Source organism: Patagioenas fasciata, chromosome 7 (assembly GCF_037038585.1).
Source record: "Patagioenas fasciata isolate bPatFas1 chromosome 7, bPatFas1.hap1, whole genome shotgun sequence".
Lineage (NCBI taxonomy): Eukaryota > Metazoa > Chordata > Aves > Columbiformes > Columbidae > Patagioenas > Patagioenas fasciata.
This window is the reverse complement of record NC_092526.1, coordinates 17,797,469-17,819,995: the sequence shown is the minus strand read 5'-3', so window position 1 is coordinate 17,819,995 and position 22,527 is coordinate 17,797,469. Positions and strand designations below refer to the sequence as shown.

The 22,527-nt window shown below is 44.2% G+C and overlaps 1 protein-coding gene across 1 annotated transcript in view; it reads right to left on the bottom strand.

The window, feature by feature from the left end:
• LOC136103095 (unconventional myosin-X-like) overlaps positions 1-22,527 on the bottom strand; it is a 93,218-nt gene that overhangs the window by 33,297 nt on the left and 37,394 nt on the right. The window contains exons 12-22 of the mRNA XM_065840952.2: positions 19,708-19,854; positions 18,882-18,982; positions 16,613-16,679; positions 16,073-16,165; positions 12,338-12,406; positions 11,378-11,460; positions 9,785-9,893; positions 8,408-8,488; positions 7,278-7,402; positions 6,345-6,459; positions 479-585 (exon numbers count right to left, since the gene is read on the bottom strand). Coding sequence (XP_065697024.1) covers positions 479-585; positions 6,345-6,459; positions 7,278-7,402; positions 8,408-8,488; positions 9,785-9,893; positions 11,378-11,460; positions 12,338-12,406; positions 16,073-16,165; positions 16,613-16,679; positions 18,882-18,982; positions 19,708-19,854 — 1,097 coding nt within the window. The remainder of the gene's footprint in view (positions 1-478; positions 586-6,344; positions 6,460-7,277; positions 7,403-8,407; positions 8,489-9,784; positions 9,894-11,377; positions 11,461-12,337; positions 12,407-16,072; positions 16,166-16,612; positions 16,680-18,881; positions 18,983-19,707; positions 19,855-22,527) is intronic.

Sequence of the window (22,527 nt, the reverse complement as noted above, 5' to 3'; positions counted from 1 at the left end):
TTCTGAAGAGTTAATTAAAAGGAGAGGGAAATCACGAGGCAAACAGGCAGGGCAAGGAAACAGGGTGAGCAAAGGCAGAGCTTGCAAGTGAGGAACAGCGATTTGCAAGGGGAGCAGAAAACAGAGTTGACAGGCATAAGGAATGGCAAGGGACCCAAAGCGTAGGCGGGGCCCAGCCAGGAGAGTCTTGAAGGCAAGCAAAAGGTGTCATCAGAGGCAAGCAACGGATACAGGTCCCTGCAGAAGCCTGCTGAGCAGCATTGAGGGAGGGTGCAAGCATGCACAGAACTGAAGAAGTGGCAGAGGTGAGAAAGGTTTCAGCAGAACTGATGCTAGCAGGGAGGGCACATACTGTAGCTCTCCTCAGAATACAGGAGGGGAAGAAGGGAGAGATACGAGGGACTACAGGGGAAAGCAAGGGGTCGGGGCAACCCAGGCACGAAAGCACAGGGACGGTGGGGCAGTCCCCAGCACTGACCTTGCCATGTAGCCCAAGACGTGGGCCCGGATGACTAGAGCTGCTTTCCTCAACTCCTCTTCCCGATCCTTCTCCAGCTTCTGCTCAAGAGCTTCCTTCAGGAAAACCTGACGCCACGGGGAGGAGTTTGAATAAACACAAAGAGAGGAAAGAAGTCAGTCCCCGGGAGCGCCGGGAGGTTTCATCCCCGGTGAGCAGCACCGAGTGCGCCCCGTGTCCAGCCGCCGCTGCCGCCGCCCCAGCGCCGGCGCCTCGCCCCCGGCTGCCGTACTCAGAGCAGCCGGAAAAACTTCTGCAGCCACGCGAGCCAAACTCTGAGCCCAACCCCCGCCTCCCTCACTCTGTGGTCAAGACTTAAAAGAGAGAGGGAGGGAGGGAGCAGAGGGAAGAGGAGGAGAGCCTGTGATTAACTCTTTCCCCGCTGCCAGCGCTCCCTGCACAATCCCGTACCTCCCTGCAGCAGGCACTGATACCTACTTGGGTGATTAAGTATTTTCGAAAGAAACTCCTCCGCATTTCAAGGAAAGAGAGGAACATTTAGGTTTCTAGACTCCAGAAAGCAATCTTAATAAAGGAAGGCAGTCAAAAGCTAAAAGCCCAGTCGAGGTGCAAAGCTAAGCTTACCCTAGGCCAGTGGCTCTGGGTCGAGGCTAAAGACCTCCACCAACCTTCAGAAACTCTGAGGTGGAGATGCTTCCTTGCTAAAGAGGTTCACCAGTGCAGCATGCATTAGAGTCAACAGAGCCCTGATGGGAGGGGTCTCCAAATATTACTGGTTGCCCTGCAGTGTCTAGTATTTTAATTTTCAGGTATCTTTCATAACCTGTATTTCAAACCTCTCCTCTGCGCTAAATTTGTGAAGGGATGGCAGTGCTATCTTAGAAACAAAAGGACTGAGATACAAACAAGATAAGGGCACATCTATAGGAATTGCACTGACATATCTGAGCTACTTTAAATCAGTTGGCTTGCATTATGTTAGCACAGCGTTCAGCAAAAAATGCTGAAATAAATGCTTTGCTTTTAGGGATGGACTGCAGCCTGCACGGAGCTCCACAGCACTGTGGGTACACTGCTAGCAGTACCCAACCTAGATTAAAGTTGGCTAAGGTAGGTCCATAGAAGCTGCAGTCAGAGCACCACTTGCCATATGGCCGTGCTCGTGTGCCCTGCTGCCTGACGGTGGCTAAATCACTGCCAGGGCAGGAGGCAGAACGGACTGCAGCGGGAAAGTGCTGCCCCACTTGTTGAAGTGCTGCCATGAGCACAGGCTGTGAGCTGGCACTCATCAGTCTGCAGAACTACATTAATCGGTAAAAACTCCTGACAAATGTATTGGAGCCATGTGGCTATGCTGAGAGGCCAGAGGGATGTTCAGAGATTTGAACGGTCATTTAGTCCCGCATTCTGGACAAACTCTCCCCTGCTCACTTACCTCCCCTTATGTCTCGGTATACCTTCCCTTCCATCACTGCTTTAAGCTCTTTTATCTCTCTGGAATGATCACTGCGTACTAAAACCTCTCCCCGAGTTAGTACCCATTGCCAGTGGCTTCCCTGAACTTGAATTTCTGCAGGGGAGCCATTTCCATTAAGATGGCCTTAAGAAATGAGCTGTTTTCTAATGACTAAGTAACCATGGGTAGCCTTAAAATAAGGTTCATTATCAAGGTACTGCCAACCATGAAGTTGGCATCCTTCCCTGCAAGTTGTACATCCACTCCCTCTGTCAACTGAACAATCTTTTAAAGACTTCTTTGAGGCAGGGATTGCTCTTTCCATTACATTCCAGAACCAAGCAGCAGTCACCCATTTCAAGAATGCAATGAGAAAAACACTGTCTCAGTCCATTATCTTCATTAAATTGCAAAAATATTCAGTCCATCAGTATTTCACTAACAAGCACAGACTTTTCTGTGCCAGTAAGGAGGGAGGAAAAACGTAATTTTGAGTTATGCAGAGTTTCGCAAGACCCAGCCCTAATCCTGTAGAGTTTTCTCTATATGCTTGAGAGTGAGGGGTTAATCTCAAATAACATAACAATATCTAGTTATAAGCTATTGGTATTTTGAAGGTTTCTTTAGACTCCTATAGATGACAAAGAAGAGTAAAATGTACTCAAATCCAGAAATATTTTTGATGCCATGTGGAAATAATTTGGAAGGTGGCCGTTTCTTTGTCATAATTCATAGTCACTTTCTGAAAACATGAGATCGCTTTCACCTGATGAAGGAGTAATTAAACAAAACATACAAGGTTACTTCTATCTGCTCCTATTGGACACTGGCCACAGTTTAAACCACAGTGCTCCTCACACAACCTCAATGCCTGCATGCACCGTCGGTGCAACAGTGAACATGTTAAGGTTATGTGTAGATCCACAGACACAAATGTAACTGTGTGTGCACCCATGTGTATATAAGGGGGATCATATGATTCCTGGGGACAACCATGGGAAAGAAGGAAGTGGGTTACTGTGACTTGGATGCCAAATAGTCTCCAGAAACCTCCTCCTTCAAACAGGCCCTGCAAAACAGCAGGTTGAAATGTGGAAATGAATCCTTTCAAACAGCAAGGGTTACTGTTAGGCAGCTTAAGGAAATCTGTGTTGCTGGTACGGGCAACCATGGCAGAGGGTCCAGGTGCATTGAGGAAAGGGGCACAGAAGCTGCTGCTCCGTCCCAGCACATCCCCAGTGAAGACAGGGGCACCTTAGCACAAGTTCTTCCACCCTCACACAGCTTGTTTGCATCCAAGCCCTCATCTCTGCCATGCCACCGGATAAAATCTGCCTTATATACATTAATACCTCCTATAAACATTAATTTGACAATTGCCAGCACAGCAGCTGCTCTATTCTTAATGAAAAACACAAAGATCATCCTGCCCTTCCTCCCTTATTTCCTTTCCCAAGCTTCACAATCCCCTGCACTAATTCACAGAGTCTTTTCCTTCCTCCTACAAACAATTGCTAGGGATATAATTATCCTTCCATTCATTTTGCAGGAAGTATTCCTCCTTCCATAAGCTTTGCTCTTCACCCACCCCTTATACTTCTTCCTAGGTTACATCCCCGTTGACCTGTCACACCTTTTTCAGTAGCTACTCCTGGCTCCATAAGCCAAGGTTGGGTCCCCCCTGGTGCTGGTAATTGCTACCTGGGTACCTCGAGCTGCACCTGTAGCAGGAAAAGTGGCAGCAGGGGGACACTGGGGACTTCCTCTCCAGGACAATGACCTACATTCCATGCCCTTTAGCTGGTAGCTCCACTTCACCCCTACCTGAGAGCCTCTGGAAAAATTAGGACTCTTTTCATCAGCCCCAGTATTGCAGGCTTGTGTTACCTGCACCAGCTAAAACACAAACCAGACGAAGCCAAACCCAAACCACAACAGCTGAATACAGGCAGCAGGGAAGGGACCACCAGGAAGCTCCACTGCTCTGCATGGCCTCACCTTGGCTTCTGCCTTCCTAGGGGCAGGCTTTCTGGTGCACTGTCACAAAGAAGAGTTGCAAGAGGGGTCTCCAAGGAGGAAGTGAAACAGCAGGGCAACAGAGAGAGCACCCTGGAGCAGCCTGGGGCTAGCCAGCCATTCAGCATGGCAGTGAGGGTGGAACAGGCCAGGACAGCCTTGGAGTAGTATGTTCCTTAGAATAAATAGAAATGCTCCCCTCTACCAGGACAGACATCTCTAATCCTAGCCACACCGAATATAAAATAACTTCCACAACAAAACAAGGTGGCTCAACTGCTTCCCAGTTACTTTCCATTTTCCTTCTCAGTCATAAAGAAATAGAGATGAAAAGACTGCTATTCTTACTAATTTCTTTTTTTCCCACAATATTCAGACCCGACAGCAACCAGTGCCCTAGCAGAGACTGCTGTTTACCAACAGGCTGCATAGAGCTCTTCAGCCAAATGTTAGTTGATAGAACATAATTGTTAAAAAAATTCCTTTAGAGTACATCCAGTGTTTTGCAAATACAAACACATTTTGTATGCCACAATTCACCACCTATATTGTTTTTACAAAATAATTTGTTTGTGCAGGTCAGGGAGTGAGTGAAAACAGACAGATGGACTCAGTCCTTCATGATGCACAATGGGGACTGAAGACAAAAGGGGTCCTACTGCTGCCAAGGGCTCAAAGCAGCCTGAATTTCCTCCTTGTCATCAGTCTGTAGTAGTTCCTGCACTCCAGATATATAGCTTATCACCTTTTATACTCTAAAAGGTGAGTATGTGCATGGGAGTTTGGGCCTCACATGTATTTCCCTGCTGCCCTTGCTATAGCCCAGCAATCTTCCACCTCTTGTCATGCTAGGAAGAAAGTTCAGACTCCATGTTTACCAGCTCTAACCACCCCTTTCTAAAGCTTCCCAGGCACAAGCAGCTCTGCAACACACGCACACTCCACACAGGCTTTAACACTAAAATGCTGTGAGACTGGCAGCCACCTAAGCAGTGTGGGTTATCTAGGGACAGGAACGACTGAAATGGTTCCTGGTTTGCAGGGACCAGTGAGGAGACACCAGATTTCAAAGATGGGGAAAACTTTAATCATAGAGCAGAAATAGGGCTAAATGATAAAACCTTCTTTCTTGAATGTCAGGGGAGGCACATGAAGAAAGGCCTTAGGAACTTCAGGTTAACACATCTCCTTCCCACATCAATGGCCAGCGGTTTCCCTGGTTGTCACACAGAGTTCATAGCCCAGACTATCAACTGCGCTACCACCACTCTGCTAAGAACGAGAGAGATCTCACTCGCTAAGAAACATTACAGTCTATCCACTCATTAAGAAATGATTGCTCAAAGCAACAAATATCATTATCTGATCTCCTGGACAAATTAAACCTGAATATTCACTAGAATTACTTCCAGATCCATTGTGACCCTGAAAATGATTTTGAACTACTTTTTTTTAAGACTTAAGGGCACAAAAGAAGCACAAAAAGTTGTTTTGGTGGACCACAATCTGCTCTGGATATGGACTACATGTCCACTACTTAGAAATGCTGTCTGCATTGAACACCATCCATCTTGGAATATTCTTTGAAGAATTTACTGGAGTATGTGGAAATTTGTGATAGAGATAATTTCCCACTCCCAGATTTCTACAGCAGTATACTTCACAATGCTCAAATCTATTTCTGTGTGAAGCTGTCTCAAAACTTAAAAAAATTCAGACTACAACACCCAGCTCCCTCCCCATTAAATACAATACAATGTTACATTTCCAGCTGGATGCCTAGAGGGAAAAAAAAGTCCAGACAAGAGAGAATTGTTAAGCATTCACCAAAACAGAAGCAAAATCTGAATTATGCAGGTGGGGAGAAGCATTTGGATGCCTTTTCCTAGAAAATGTAAGTGAGCGTCTGGGCTAAATGCACAAATCATCAGCTGAGCTTCCACAGCAGAAGCCTGTCACACATCTGGTGATCTAGCTACCTGTTCACAGTTTAGATATGTACCAAGCAGCAGCCCACTGCCTCTTGCAAGAATTTTGGTTAGCCAAGCAGAATAAAATATCTGGCACAAGAGGTGAGAGTTAATGGCACACATTGCAATTGCATACAATGACACCCATGCTTGTTCTCCTTGGATCCTTAAATTGGATCAGACACAACAAAATCATTCTGGCTTGGTCCATGAGAAGGAGTTTAGACAAAATCAAAAAGCCTTCTATATCTCTAGGTACATATTATGGAAATTATTTGAGATGTAACAGGTCAGTGGCACAGTCCAATGTATTCAAAGGGTCATCATTACTTTGCCCCTTCTACTGGCTTGAATCTCACCAGACGCAATTGCATCCCCTTGCAGGTGGAACAAAGCCATACCCTGCCCCACACTGATGGAGTACCTTGGTTTTACCCAGCTGCCATTCTTTCTTGCTGCTGTCATAGGTCTGAAGAAAGCCTGCACATACAGCTTTGCTATTGTCTGAGGAACTTGGCCCCTTCACAAGCATCTTGTACCTAAGAAACAAGCAAAATCTCATGAGATTATGTATGACAGTAACCCGCTTCCTCCGCCCCAATCTTTTAACTCTAATTGTCCTCCTCCCATTAGTCCTTCTTCCTCTGGGACCTACCTCCCTTCTTCGTGTTTGCCTTCCAATTTGGAAATTTCCATCCCCCAGCTTTTATCTGTTCCTACCACACTGGCAATTATTGTTGCAATCCCAGTAATAAAATACAAACTCAACAGCATTTTTCAGTAAAGAACAACTGTCTTTCTGAAACATGTGCTTTCATCAGACACAAGTTATTTTGTTCAGTATAGGGGTGGCATTTAATGTTCCAAGAGACAAAGGAAGCAATGTTCAATGCTCCCTTCTGGCCTTAAACTTCAAGAAATCTTTTTGATGCAGCTAATTAAAAAAAAAAAAAAATCACTCTTTCCAATCTTAATCATCAACTATACTGTCCCTTAAAATTTGCTTCAGTCTGCCTGATTAAAGGTTTTAAAAGCACGACATTTTCTTTTTACATACTATGACCAGCTGGGTTTCACAACATAACACAAGCAAATCTGTGGCAAAGCTACAAAACAAAACAAAACAAAAAACTTTTGAAAAATGGACCGTCTGGCTATTTTTCCATTCTGACTTTTACCCTAAAGGCAAGTCTCCAAAATGTCTTCCAAATCAGTCTATGATATGGAAAATAAGGGCATGGTTACAAAAACATCCAACAAATGATCCATATCATTAGCAGCAGTTCTAGAGGAAATGAATAAATAGAATCATATACCTTGAGGCTGTTACAGCATGTGGTACAATTATATCAATTACCTTCTGAGAAAGTCCTGGAAAAGGCGCCGTACAGGGAAACCTGCTCTCCGAACTTTCACTGTCTCCAGCATCCCTGAATACCGGAGCTGATTTAGCACCACATCTGGATTGAAGAGGTTTGGTGCCTACATAATGATCCAAATTCAAAAACAAATAAGAAGAGAGACAGACTAAATGTTGCTCTTGGTATTATTTCTTCACTGACTTGAACAGTGATTGTTTCTTCGAGCACAGACAGTCACAGGTTATGTATCTGTTTCTCTGTAGAAAGTCAACCCTGCATATTTGGGCATGCCAGGTGAAAAAGGGGAAGTTTGCGTCAAGGGGAAAGCAACCTCACCACACTGCATGGTGCAGAAAAAGGGATGAAAGGGAGTTTGGCAGATCATGGAAAAAAAGCAGTTTGCAGACTGCTGTCATAGATCATGGCAATAAAGCAATGATATAATGCATTAATGCATACAAAATGCAGAACTCTGACTCAGTTCTCTTTGCAGTCTCTCTCCAGTCAAACAAAAAGGCAAACTGCAGAATTCTTTTCTGGCATAACCGCCCAGCAGGTTTTCCTCTGCCATATCATACACAGTTTCAAAACACACAAAGCAAATTATCAGTTCAGAGCTCCCCACCCAATCTAGTTAGCAGTATATCCACAGTCACAGTTCACAATACAAGTGGGATCCAGCCTCTCTCTAAGCACTGTGACTTGCTCATGAAGCATCCACCTCCTCCGCCTCAGAGCCAGGGATCTGCAGGAGACATTTCCTACCGCAGAAGCCCTGCATTCCAGAACAAATTGTCTACAGGCAACAGAAACAGGTGCGATTGCTTCTTCTGCCACAGCTCTGGGCTCTGCACAAGCCTGGTTCATCTTCCAGGCTTCATAAGCACAGAAAGAGGTAGGAATGGGTGTATCATATCATATTCAGCATGCAGTCTTTTCATCTGATTATCAGGAGGAAGGTGTATTTTTCCTAAACCATGAAACAACTAGAAGGAAGAAGGGAAGGTGAGGAGGAACTGCTCTTATCATCAGTTTGGACTCTAACAGAGGCACATGTCAGACGTTTGTGCGAGTGCTCATGAAGGCCTGTGTCACGTGCATATGTTTTGCTGGAAGACAGACTTGCCTTTTCTGTATTTGGTTTGATGCAGCGGATGAAGAATGGGTTGGAAGTACTAAGTGTGGCCATCAGGGAATGGAGAGAATCCTAAAAAGCAGCAAGACAAAAGCCAAAGGATCATTCACTACAGGAAGGAAAGTGGCTACATTTGATGCAATAGGGTCTTCATGCAGCCCTCCCATTCCTGATGTCCTTTGCCTATCGAAACTTCTGTAACCCAGGAGATCCCTTCCTGTTCAAAACACACCCACGCAGTTAGTTTACTCTAATACTATTTACATGGTCATCCTTGTTCTCAGAGTGGTGTAGCTAATGTGGGTTGTTTTCACAAGCCTCTCAAACATAGATCACAGTATCACAGTATCACAGTATGTTTGGGATTGGAAGGGACCTCAAAAGATCATCTAGTCCAATCCCCCTGCTGGAGCAGGAACGCCTAGGTGAGGTCGCACAGGAATGTGTCCAGGCGGGCTTTGAATGTCTCCAGGGAAGGAGACTCCACAACCTCCCTGGGCAGCCTGTTCCAGTGCTCTGTCACCCTCACTGAGAAGTTCTTTCTCAAATTTAAGTAGAACCTCTTGTGTTCCAGCTTGATCCCATTGCCCCTTGTCCTATCATTGTTTGCCACTGAGAAGAGCCTGACTCCATCCTCATGGCACTCACCTTTTATATATTTATAAACATTAATAAGGTCACCGCTCAGTCTCCTCTTCTCCAAACTAAAGAGCCCCAGCTCCCTCAGCCTTTCTTCATAAGGGAGATGCTCCACTCCCTTAATCATCTTTGTTGCCCTACACTGGACCCTCTCCAGCAGTTCCCTGTCCTTCTTGAACTGAGGGGCCCAGAACTGGACACAATATTCCAGATGGGGTCTCACCAGGGCGGAGTAGAGGGGAAGGAGGACCTCTCTCGATCTACTGACCACCCCCCTTGTAATACACCCAAGGATGCCATTAGCTAAAACTGTGAAACTAACAGAAGGTTTGCAGACAATCTAGGGGGTTGAGATTAATTCCTGCAGGGTTCCCCCAGTAAGGTTTTATTGGAATCACCCCTATACCTGTAAAAGATATGGTCCAAAAGGTCACATACACTTAGTTGAAACACCAAGCCAACTTGAAGATCAAAGAACCTCAAGAATTTCATATATTTTGCAAAGTATTCTTTTTCTCTGCTACCCTACTCAGTCTTAGCATATCACATCTTACACCAGACAGAAATCCTTGGGGCAGTGGCACTGTCTGTTTTTAGCACTACAACATTCCTGCACATTTTCAGTGCTGGACACAAAAAAAGGGATGAATGACTCCTCTTGGCTGCAGGCCTTGCTTTACCCATCTGCTCCTCCCCAGAAGCCTGCTGCTCTCTTGGAAAACATCCTACCCTGAACTGGGAACTGACAGTCGGTCTGCGCCTCTGGGTGCCCATCTTCAGTGTCTCTTCACTGCAACGACTGCAGACTTTTTCAAAAAGGTCATAGATGAAGTCCAGCCTAAGGGAAAACAAAATATTTTAGGAAGATGGAAGACACCCACGACGTGTGAGAAGGTGGCTCTCATTCTCAGCTACTGCTCTGTCCCAGTGTGAAACACCTCATTTTTATTCCTGTTGTGCCACAGAGTAGCTGCAGGAGGCCGTTCAGCTGGGCACTTCAGAGGAAATAATTACTTTCCACTTGGCTGCCCTGTGTGCCACACTTTGCTGCAAAGCCAGAAACCCCATCTCACACAGTCAAGCAAGATCTTACACAAAGGAAGATCTCCATCCTGCACTAGCTAGGACGCTCCCTTGAGCTATATGGCCCCAGGCAAAACTATCTTGAAGGTACCCCAGCTAGACTGTGTGCTGTCAGGCCCCTCCCGACCCAGCTCTGATGGCCAGCACTCATGACATGCTTGTGCAATTGCAACTCCAGTTGTCTGTGGCCAGATGACTTCTAGAGCTACCCTCAGTGTAGGTCAGCTCTGGGGAATCTTCCACCATTTTGCCACTCCTTAGACAGTGGTGCTGGTTCTTACAAAGCTGCACAAAGTTCTCCCGCACCGCTTCTGCCAGTCTGTTGGCATGATGGCTTCTAGCAGAATATCCCTTTGTGGCTTGATGAGAAACCCTGAGTTCTTCTATTATGCTGGACAACGATGACCACAATTCTGGCTTCAAGTCTTGTGTAAAATGTTCCTCAGATGCCACTGTCCAAGTACAGCTATGAGCAGCTTATACTCTCAACTCCCTGAGGTTGTTTCACAGCGCAAACTCTGCAGCAGGCTTGAGAGAAGATGCAATTCTGAAAGAGTTTCATCAGGCTGGAGCCCGAAGGCAACACATGGGCTGTGATAAGAGGCAGGTACTAGAGTTGCTACTCAAAAACTTCCAGGGTCTGCCATGTTATTAAATGCCTCTCTCCTGCTAGGCCCCACCTCTGTCTTCCAGACCTTGCTCAAGGTCAAAGTCAGCTCATTTCTTTAGGGTCATGTTGCAGCACTGGGGTATAATATTAGGGGCCATGCTGGTCCCAACAGCAAGGGCTCAGTCTGGCTCAGGATAAGGACAGAAGCTTTCCATTAACAAGCAGGCAGGAAAACAAGCAGCCTCTATGCAAAGGCTGGCACCTGACAGCATGGCAAAAAGCTGTGACTCATTCAGGGGCAAATTTGCCACTGTTGGGACAGGGAGGTAAGAGGAAAGAGAGAAGAGACGAGGGAGAAAACCAGTATTGCCTGAAGGGATTTCTGTCATGCTTTTATAGCTCTTTTCAAAACTGGGACAACAAGAATACTGATTAAATCTGTGCCTCATCTGAGTTCTCCAGCTCTCCTTTCTTTTGCCAGGACACTTAAGCACAAAGAGAAGAATGATAAAGAATTATGCCTGATGCTCAGACAAAAGCAACTGCTTTCCTTGGTCTGGTTATTGCATGAATATGTCTTAGTCCAGCCCAAAGGATGTGGCCTCCTCACAAGCATAAGGGGGGCATACCTGCTGTCTTTCAGCATGTTTAAAATGTCATCTCGAAAGGTATCTCTGTTCTTCTCCAGAAAGCCTCTCACATCATACAGCACCTGCAACACAGACAGAGCCATTAGAACAACACTGTGCCAATCATTAAGGACTTCTGCATTAACATGCCAATGTACAAGACCTTTAGCAGATCTACACAGTAATGCTGCAGGCATGTGCCAAGATCCAAATTTTCGGGGTCAAAGAGCTCCAGAGCTCTTCAATTACCACCAAGAAAGTGGCTTTTAGCCATCAATTTAAAAATAAACAAAAAAACCAACCACCAACCTCAAAACAGAAATTAAGTGAAACAGCTGCAGAGATTTGCCTAAGGGTTGGAGAAACCAGAAATCCTCTGCAAGGTGTGAGGAACTCCATTCACTTCATAAAATACTGACTATGCCACCCAGTGCACTGACCTCCCAACCACTAGTGCTCAGTAGATATGATTCTAGGACAAGGTTACCCCTCTTTCAGTGCAAAGATGTCCTCCCTTTACACATCTCCATCTGCTCTATATCTTTCCACAACAAAGAGGAGCATTTCACCTTGAAGGCTTGGACACCTTTTGCTTTTTGCAATAGGTATTTAGCTTTTTCTCCTCCTCCCCAGAAGTCAAATCTTCCTTGTGAATTTTACTTTGGGTTTTGTTTGCTTATAAATGTCCAAGAAAAGACAACATGAGTAACAGATGTAAGGAGGAGTTTAGCCCCCAAACCAAAAGTCACCTGAGAAACCCAAACAAATGTGCAAGCTGGAGAATATAGTACTGAGGACTGACATGCTATTTTAAGCCCATCACACTCCCTGTGCTTTCGTATGGGGCACTATGAAGAAACACACAGTTCTCAGAGATATTCTTGATTTTTGGAATCTAAAATTCAGGACCTCGAGCCCAAGATACACCAAGCATCTCACAGATACACCATGAACACCTACCTCTCCAGCATAATGTCTTATGCCAAACTGATGGTCTGTTACCCGAGGCTTGACATAGTAGTGGTTGCTCTGAAATGAAAGAAAAACAAGTCTTCTTATAATACCAGTGTGAGAATAAATAGGCTCAGTCAGGAACTTTGCCATGACTATGACAGTGCTGGCATGGGCAAGGACCTTAGCTGTTGCAGAGCCCAACCACATCCGCTGCTGTTATCTGCAGCTACGTTACAAATATTATACCAATAAGATGGAAAAATCTAACTCTTCAAGGCATTCCTCATGTGAGCAAGGTCTTGCAGAATCAAGGTTGGGCAGGCATGCCATGGATGAAATGTTAATTCTTGCATGTTCAACACCTAAGGAGACTGAGCTCCACACACACTGTGTCGTACAGGATCAAGATTCAGGGATGATGGCAGCTTTGCAGAACATCTACACATCTTTTCTTTGTCAAAGGAAGTATCATGCCAATGTGTTGTCTTCCTCTATATTTCACCTTTCTCCTTTTCTCAATATTCTTTTTTTCTTTCTCTTACTAGCTGTTCTACCCTCTCATTTTTCCCCTCCTTTCTTTGTTCTGTGAAAACTGGTAACTATGTAAGAACAGCTTTGTTGCCTGAGACCAACGGTCCATCCAGCTGAGTATTCTGCCTCCAGCAGTTGCTATGTAGGGTAGAGTAAGAACAAGGCAAATAAATGATACTTTCATCCTAATTCTCTTTCAAACTGTAATTATTTTCATGAGGTCTACCTAATTAGTAAACCCAAGTTGATTTTTCTGTGAAATCCTTGTCCATTCCACACCTGAACCCGTGCAGATTTCCCACATCCAGAGCATCCTTTCGCAGGGAGCCCTCAACCAACCATACAGGGAACTACAGCTGGTTGGTTTTAAGCCTGGCTCCCTTTAGTGTCATTTGTCTTCTGTGGGCCACACGTGACTTTTGAACCTATCATGTTTCCCCCTAAGTCATCTTTTCTCCACAGTGCAGGGTCCCTTCAGCATAGTTTTCCATAACACTCAAGCTGTCCCAGACCTGTTGTTTACCAGATCTGACATAACCCTTTATTGAGTTGAGGGGCCTGGTGCCACACACTGTTCAAAGTGCAGGTGATCCATGGATTATACAGTACCATAACAATATTTTATGCTTTTATTCTGTTTCTTTCCTAGGAATTTCTAACACTTGATCTGGGGTTTTTATTACCACCAAGCACTGTGCTGATGTTTCCATTAAACTATCTATCACAGCCTCTGTCTGGGTCTTATTCCTGAAGATCAGCAATCAGCTCAGAGTCCATCATTTCCAATGTGAAACTGGGACTGTTTTCCTTCAGGCGCACCATTTTCCATTTATCTACACTGCTTTTCACTCTTCATTTTACAACCGAGTCAGTCTCATAAGGCCCCTCACAGTCCAGCCTTGCCCCACGAATCATCAGAAAACTACCACCTCAGTGCCTGTATGGGACAAAGTCTGGCAGTCCTCCGTTCATGTGATAACAGACCATTTATATTCTGTGAATTTGCCCAACAGTGAAATAAGCATTACAGGTCTATAATTTCCTAGAATACTTTCTAAAAATTAAAATAACTTCCCACCTTCTAAGATACCAGTACTAAGAAAAATTTAAGTAACATGTTGCACAATACATTTAGTAATCCAGCTCTTCCATTTTCAAGTTCTCTTAGCAGTACTGGGTGGATCACTTCTGACTGAGAAAATTTCTTAGTGCTACTGAAAACTTTTTCATTTCCTTTTTTCCTTTTCATGTTGACCCCTCTTTCTTTGTTCTTCCATTTCTCCAATGCAGTCATTTGTTTCCAGCCACAACCTTTCATCTCTTCCACTCCAAACATGACTGTTACTAACTTTATCACATGGATTGGCAACCTCCCCTTCGCTCCTCTCCCTCTACCAAGCACATATATTTCACCCACACCAGCACTTCTGGTTCCTTCTCCCATCTCCCCTGTTGCTCCTCTCCCCAGTTGTGTCAGAGGTCATATTTTGCTAAATCTCAGCTCGATGCTTCTCCTCCTTAAGGCTCTTGCAATCCACAGAAAACACAGAGAGGAGGGCTAGTTCTCTTATAAGGTCCTTCAGACTTGCCAGCAATGCTGGCTGGATGCCTTCCAGCACTCTTCCAGCCAGCACTAGAGACTTTAACTGATACAAAAAACACTTCGGCCTGCAAAAAATTGAAACCCTGGAGCACTATCTACTTCATCATTCCTTCCTGCACTCCAACTCCTCAGCCTCTTCCATCTCTCGTAAGCTCCCTAGGTTTCCACATTAACTGCTATCCCTCAAAGCAAACAGAAGTGACACTATGAACAGCTTAGTGAAAAGGTTACTCAATGCACAGAAATCAGCAGAAATAGCAACCAAAATGCTGTGGGGCATACAGGAATGCAAAATAATACTGACAGTCTCATATTACTGTACAATAAACCACAGGTACCTTCTTACCAAGGGAACTGCACTCTGGTCTGATTATCTCAAAAAGGAGTAGAGAGAAGATGCAGAGGAATTCAGAGACAAACAGCCGACAGAAAGAGGAGCTTTGAAACTTCTCCATTTGGAGACAAACTGAATAGGTTGGGACAGTCAAGAAAGAAAATTCAAAAGAAGTGGCACATTAAAAATATTTGTAAGTTCTATATTAAAAGTTAACAAAATACTGACGGCAGTAAAAAAAAGTAAAACTGGCATTCTCAGTATACCTTGACCTCTAATACAAGGGAAAGACACAGCAAACTAAATTGAAGGCATCAATTTAAGTCTAAAGAAAGGAAATATTTCCACAAAACTATGTGTAAATAGCCAATCAGAACTCATTGCTCTGGTATCCAATTTGTAGTCGTGAGTATTACTAGCAGAATTAGATGTAAATATGAAAAATGTAAATATCTGCATCTACGTCAACTTAAAAAAATGTCAGATAAAAGATACAAAATTGTATGTTTTCAGGCTTGGATGAAGTCTGAATTAGAGGACTAGGAAAATATAAGCTGACAATGTTCTTACTAAAGTACTGAATTGTTCCACAAGTCCATGCTACAGAGTTTAATTTGCTTTGTTTTAAGTCTATTTGCCTTTAAGAAGAACAGAGTTGTTCTTAACAGGTCTTAAAAAGAACAGAGTTAGCTGTACTCCAGACAGGGTAAGAGATTGCTACAGTGATCTCACTGTGGTTCCTGTGTCCGCAGGATAGCTTTCTGACCTGCATGAAAAAGCCTGTGTCCAGAATACAAGAGGAGGAAAAAAAATAATTAATTAGGAACAATAAGAGAGCTTTCTCTAAAAGTCATGAGGCAAAAGCCATCCCCAGCCCCAGGAGACAGAGATTTGACATGCGCTGGAGCAGACTCCTGTGAGTCAGCTGGCAGGACAAACCCATCCTGTGCCTGGGGCACTGCCTTGTGTCGCCTTGCAGACCAGCAAAACCCAACCTCCATCCCTTACTACAAATTCAAATCTCTGCTACCCACAGCCTATGGAATGTACACTCCCTCTTTCTGTGTGCACAAGACACCGTTTGCAGGTTTCTTCACTTATTACTTTTGTTCAGTGCAACCTTATTAAACACTCACAGGTTTGGGCCTAAGGCATTTTAAATTTCCTGCACAAAGCACATATTTTACATCAACAAAACCTTCACTTTCAATTTTGAAATGCTGATGGGGCTCACATACTGATCATTTGCCTGCTGGGTTATTTTCTTACTTACCATATGCTGGCTGTGAAGTTTTTCCAGAAGGGTGTTGTCTGTGCCTTTAGGGAATCGACTCTCTTCATTCACCAAAGCCAGTAGACCCAGCTTCTACAGCCAAACAAGAGACAGGCTTTTACAGTCAGCAATAGCTCTAACTACACAGCACCAAGCCAAGAACTGGAGATCTGGACAGCACATTGACCAATAATCCCTGTGTTATACCTGAGAAAGCTTGAGCTGAAAGCAGAATTCTGGCCAGTCAATGCATGCAGTGAGCAGAACATAAGTGAAGATTACTTATTTTTAAAAAATCACATTAAGGTTTTACTAAAATGCTGCTCCCTGTCTAAAACTATGACACCCTCCCTAAGCTCACTCTCAACAATGACCTTTCTTGAGCTTGCACTATGGCTAGAACAGCACATATTTTTGCCAGGTCATGATGGGAAGAGGATCCAAGCAACTACCTGTTTTTAAAACCAGGAAAACCCAGGGAAGGTTTCAATCAGCAGTCCCCACTGTGATCCCTGGAAACTGTCACAGATAACTGCTCACCTTCTCAATAAGGTCCAGGCACTCTGCGTTATCCATCCAGTCAATGGCTTCCCAGTTTATCCCTTCCCTGACAATCAAGAACAAACAGATCAAAGATATAAAATGCAAGATCCAGTGCCCTGAGGTGCAGGAGAACAGAAGCAGCTGAGCATGACAGCTGTCCCAGGACTCAAGACGATTTGTGGGAATTAGGCTTTGCCATGGCTGAGGAAAAAGAACAGGACACACAATGCATGGCTAACAGAAAGAGCTGGAAGTGGGAGACAGCCTGTCTTATCCATCCTGGTTTTAGACTGATGCTCATCTTGTAGTCACTGAGCAAATTCCACACCAAGCACTAGAAATTGTAGTTGCTCTGAGTTGCTCTTTCAGGAGTTATGAGCATCAGCCCAAGCGGTGGCAATGACTGACAGTTTGCTACACAGCTTCAAGACTCAACTGCTGACCCACCAATCTGGAAAGCAGGCCTGAAGCACATCTGCCAGAAGACTGAACCACAACTCATAGGTCTGCCAGAAGAAGAGACAGGAGCAACTTTTCAGGCAGAGTTATGAAGAGGGTGACAGAGATAAGCTTTGGCCTGATATGCAGGGGACCTGCAGGGTGGCCCGACATCTTTCAGAATGGAAGCTGATGTAGATAGAGCAGTGTGATAAGTGTGCTTTGAAACTCATCCATGAAATTCTGTAAATCTGTGCTGAATGTGTTTCCTCCCCTGTTACCACCTTCTTATACTCTCATAACACAGGCCATTTCTGTTTTCAAAATTCAGAGGAGTCTGGGACTGACTCTTGCTCAGGAATCCAAGGAAGACTACAGGCTCTGTGTGAAGCTTCTTACTGACACTCTGATATGGATGCCATTCGGGTGAAGGCTAATGTTTTGAAGGTAGTGAAGCTGTTGTCTACAAACCCTTCAGCCTAGGTTTCATACTTTTTGGTTCCAAGCATTCAGAAACCTGTGCACAACAGCTGGAAACAACAAACTGGAATAATTTCTGAAGGATGAAAAGAACTATCTGTCTCCCATAAGAAACAGAATGTCTTATCCACTTAATGACAAAACATGTCCATTCACAGTGTTTCAGATTTTTGCAATGATGGGTGTCAGAGAGGCCACATAATTTTACAAAAAGACCTCTTGAATTCCTTTTAAGAGCAAGAAGTCCTTCCAGAATTGAAAGGAGCAGAGTTTTCTGAAACAAATCAAGTTCTCTCTAGTGCCACAGACTCCTCGTCTAATCAAATGACGAAATACATGGAGCTATTAAATAAATCTGAAGAAGCAGAGCTGATACTGTGAACGATGAGCTTGAATCACATCAGCCTACAATCTGGTAAGTAGTCAATAATAAAATTATCTTATTCTTTCCAAAGTTCAGTCACAGAACTTAAACTCCTATGTAATCATCAGGAAAAAATCTTTTGTCATGATGATACCATTCTTAACACAAGCTTCCTGCAATGGTGGAATTGGCTTGAGAAGTAAGTGCATAAGTAGCTCTGCAGTCTTGCAATCTTCACAATTTCATGAATTGCCTATTCAACTGTCTCCCTTTACAAAGCTGCTCTCATTTGCCCTCACTGACCCTATACAATTGCTTCATTCACTAACATAAAGGCTTCTGTTTCAGAGCAAGAACTAAAGTATTTGTCTAGCAGCCTTCTCTAGAAGCAGAAATACTCTAGAACATCCCAGGTACTTCACAAAATCTAATCAAATATGAAGCCTATAGAAAAGAAACAGCTGTGCAGAAGGCCCCATGCTGTTGAAGCTCAGGAAACAGCCTGATTAAAATCTCCTTGCCAAGGAAAAGAGCCCTTTTCACAGCATAGGAATCTCTAGGACAGAAAGAGCTGTCAGATATCTATCCATAGAGACTTTACTTTTTGCACAGCAAGATTCTCCCTACATAACACCACCGCTACCTTAGGTAAATAATTAGTTAGGTCAGTAATTAAGGCCAGTGACTATGTGTTCTAATAGGTTAACACCCAAGATCTTCCCATTCAACTGGGAGATATAAGGGAATCTGGACTTTCTAAAAGCCACCGGGGAGAAAGCTTTGGCTTAGAAACAAGTGACGTACGGTGGCAAAGCACATGGACAGTGCTTACAGAGACAGAGACACAGCCACAGCCAGGGTTGCGCTAAAGCCCAGCTGCCTCTCCTGCCTCAGTGGCAGGGACCAAACAGCCCAAAGGAGGAATGATGTCCTCCATTCTACCACCCAGGAAAGCAACAAGGGGCCTCTCCTGCCGTTTGTCACCTGTTGTACTCCAGCTGCTCCAAAGAGAAGATGTGTTTGTTGAAATACTCCTGGAGCTTCTCATTTGCGTAGTTAATGTTAAACTGCTCAAAACGATTCACCTGTAATAAGAAACAAATATTATGAAACACAACATTCTTATCCCTGGGCTCTAGAAGAATCTATAACAGTGATGGAGAAGGTGTCAGGCCTGGAATAAAGCCAAAGAGCATAGCAGCAAGGGGTGTCAGATGGACATGAGGAGGACAGTGTGGAGAGGTCCACCACAAGAACAGCTTTTGTAGCTATGCAAGGTTAATTCAGAATGCCTAAATGGTAGTAAGAGATACTAAAGACAATCAAATTTCTCTTCTTCTTAGGAAGAAAGAAATATAACTCCCTAAGTGTTAGGTCACTGGGCTTTCTCTTCTGTGAAATATCTTTGCAGTCACTATACAGCTGCACAACATACATCCCTCATCAGTTGCAATCAGAAGGATTACACACAGGATTCTCAACACAAGGCAAAACCAATGTAAACAAACAATGTGCACATAGGAGGTGGACATTTAATTTGTATATGAGTAAAAAAAATCAATATTTTCTATCACACCACATCTGCTTAGGATCTGTGTCACCAACCAGACCTTGAACATCAGCCTACTTGAATACAGGTGGCAGAAATGTGCAGCTAAACATGTCTTGCTGCTCCCAGAGTGAAGTGGCAGTGGACAGGTTCCAGAATGCCCTATGCTAACCTAAACAGGATACGAACCTATCCAAATTCCTTCCTATATGCACTGACATCTCCAAAACCAACCCACCCTGCAAAAGACAAAATCCTGACCTGAAAGTTCTCGAAGCCGAAGATATCCAGGATGCCCACAGACTTGAAGTTTTCCTTGCCTTTGATCTTTGTATTAATCTTGCTAATGAGCCATGAAAAACACTGTGAATACAGCGCCATAGAGAGGGAGTCCCTGGAGTCAGCTGCCTGTAAATGCAGAGAGAAAACATGAGTCACATGGAGAAGTGAGGGCATGAGGGGCACTACGAATCTCTATGAGACTTCAGGTTCCTCTGCTCCTCTTGAGGTGGCTCAGTCTCTGTAATGGTTGCATATGGTGCCATATTTATTTGTAAAGTCAACATTCAAGTTTGCAAATAGCCCAGCCACACACAGATATACAATGTCTGACCTTTGGGAACTGAAATTGAGAGGTTGAAGGAAGTAGCAAAATCACTGACATCTTTTGGAACAAGTGCTGAGGCAGAGAAAGATGGCAAAATACCTCATGATTAAGCCCGCAGCAGTCATCTGCATCACCTGAACCAACATTTGCAGTGACAGGCAAGGTATCGTGGTTCAGTACTCCTGGTAGAGCTGTCAAATGGGTGTCTGCTCAGTTTCTCAAAAACTGGTAGGGCAGGATTTAATAGAGTATTCTGTCATGAGGTTAGCCTCAAAAATCTCCTCTCCAAAGCCTCCAACAATGCAAACAGCATTATCTTACTGGAAGCCAGGTAGGCCATCCAACAGTGAGGACACATGCCCCAGAAAAGCATGGGTTGAGAGACCTTTCTGTAGCTGCCACAACATCTCATGCTGCGATCATAACCAAGTGTCAGAGGTGAAAAAAATAACTTAAACTGTGATCACTAACAGGCAGTAGATAGTTGGGTGTACATAGGAGTGTGAAGGAACGTCTAAACCAGAACTTTTGAAATCTCAAACAAAAGCCTGCTACTTGATAGCTGTAACAGGAATGTGCTACTTGTAAGTTTTAGTAACACTTGGACTAAACAACAGTGGCATGCCCCAAATCCTGCAATTAATAAAGAGACATGAGACAGAACCGCATATTAAGAGGCTGATTGCATGCTGTGCTTCTGCACATACGGTATTTAGACAGGGAAACCAGGGCTTAGGGTCCTGGAAAGAAGAGGAAGCCAGAAATAAAGGTTCTCATTAAAGAAGGCATGATCCCAGAGAGTAGAAAAAGGGGCCAGAAAAGAAGGCGGTAAAGACCTTAACTGGAAGAAAGATACTGGAAGTGAGGAAAGATCCTGGAGATGAGAGACATGTGGAGACAAACGTCAGAATATGCCCAAGGAACTCAGCTGTTTGTTTTCAAAACTGGTAACTGCAAGGAGCTACACAACATTAACCAACAAAACTTTCTGCCTGACCCTCCTGGACAAGCAACAATCTCCCTACCAGGAGAAGAAATTGACATCTAATGAACATATGGCTGAGGGGTGAGTGAGCAAGTATGCAAAATAATCAAGCAGGGTAAAAACTATAATCTTGTCATTTCATAAACAGATCAGTTACAGGTTGTTTACTCTGTCTCAACTGTGACAACAGGGCAATTCCTTCAGTCAGCCTGACCAACAATAACAGGGGTCTTCTAATGCACCCTCATCTTCTTCAGTTTTGCAAACCTGAATAATGTGACCTCTCCTGTTCTGCTTTTCTAATGGCATAGGCCAACTGCCTCTGAATCCTTCCAGCCCCTCTCAGCAAATTCCTGACGCTCAGCCTGCAAGATACTCCTTTTCACACATTGTCACTGTTTTTCTCCTCCTTTCTTTTCTTGGGTAGTATCTCCTCTCCAGGAGCTCAAAGCCTAAGACACACAGTAAGCTCCCTTCTCCATGGAAAAGAATATTCAAAGGATGGGCACACACAACTTTTCTGGGTATTTCTTCTCTTCATCAAATGGTCTGTCTTACTAGTTGGGACAGAGAATGCCCTCAGATCCATGCCCCTGTGTCTCTCGCTGCACAGTAAGGTGGACTCATTTTCCAGGAACAGGATCTCCCCATCCAGCTGTAAGCAAAGCCACTTTCCCCACAATATGGCTCAAATGAGATTCTCAAAGGCTCCTTTCATCCTCCCAGCTTTGCCCGCCTTCAGGCCAGTTCATCCATTCAGCCCACTGAAATGTCAAAGCTCAGGCGGGGAACGATCCCATTACACAATGAGAAATCCCTGGCAGCTCTATCGATGCGTTCCTACAACAAGTGGGAATAGGTGGGCACCGTACATGGGGGCTTAAGCAGGAACAGTCTTTACAGGCCCAGTGTTGTGGGCAACAGGTTCATCTACTAAAGACAACAAAGTAGTAGCATCTACTTGCTATAACAATGTTTTTGCAGGTTTATTACTTCACTGGGCTGCAAGCGGTAAGTGTAGGGTCCAACACGCACAAATGTTAGAAATAGCTATACTATAATATCAGAGAAAACTCTGTTCAGGGAGGCTCTTGTAAATCCTACAACTGCGCACCGTTGTTCTGGACTGCATGTAGCGTCCCTGGCATTACCCATCGTTGTGCACTGATATAGAAAGACGTGGCTTATTTAGGGCAGATAACTGAGAAGAAGAACTGTGGTACTGTGTACCGAGGGTATCTGCTACAGACTGTAGGCCGAAAAATAATTGTCACACAATTCTATTGCAAAGAAAGGTCACAGACTGTGAAAAAAGATGCTGTTCCTTAAAGGCAAAGCTTAGTTTGTGACATATTAGCAGGTGTGTTCACAGGAAGAAAAGCAGCAGCTACTCTGTTGAAATGAGCACTGGCTGAGCCTTCAGCTTGAATAGCGTCCAGTTATAGGCACTCCACTTCTTGAAAGATATGGGAAAACAGATACAGAAAAA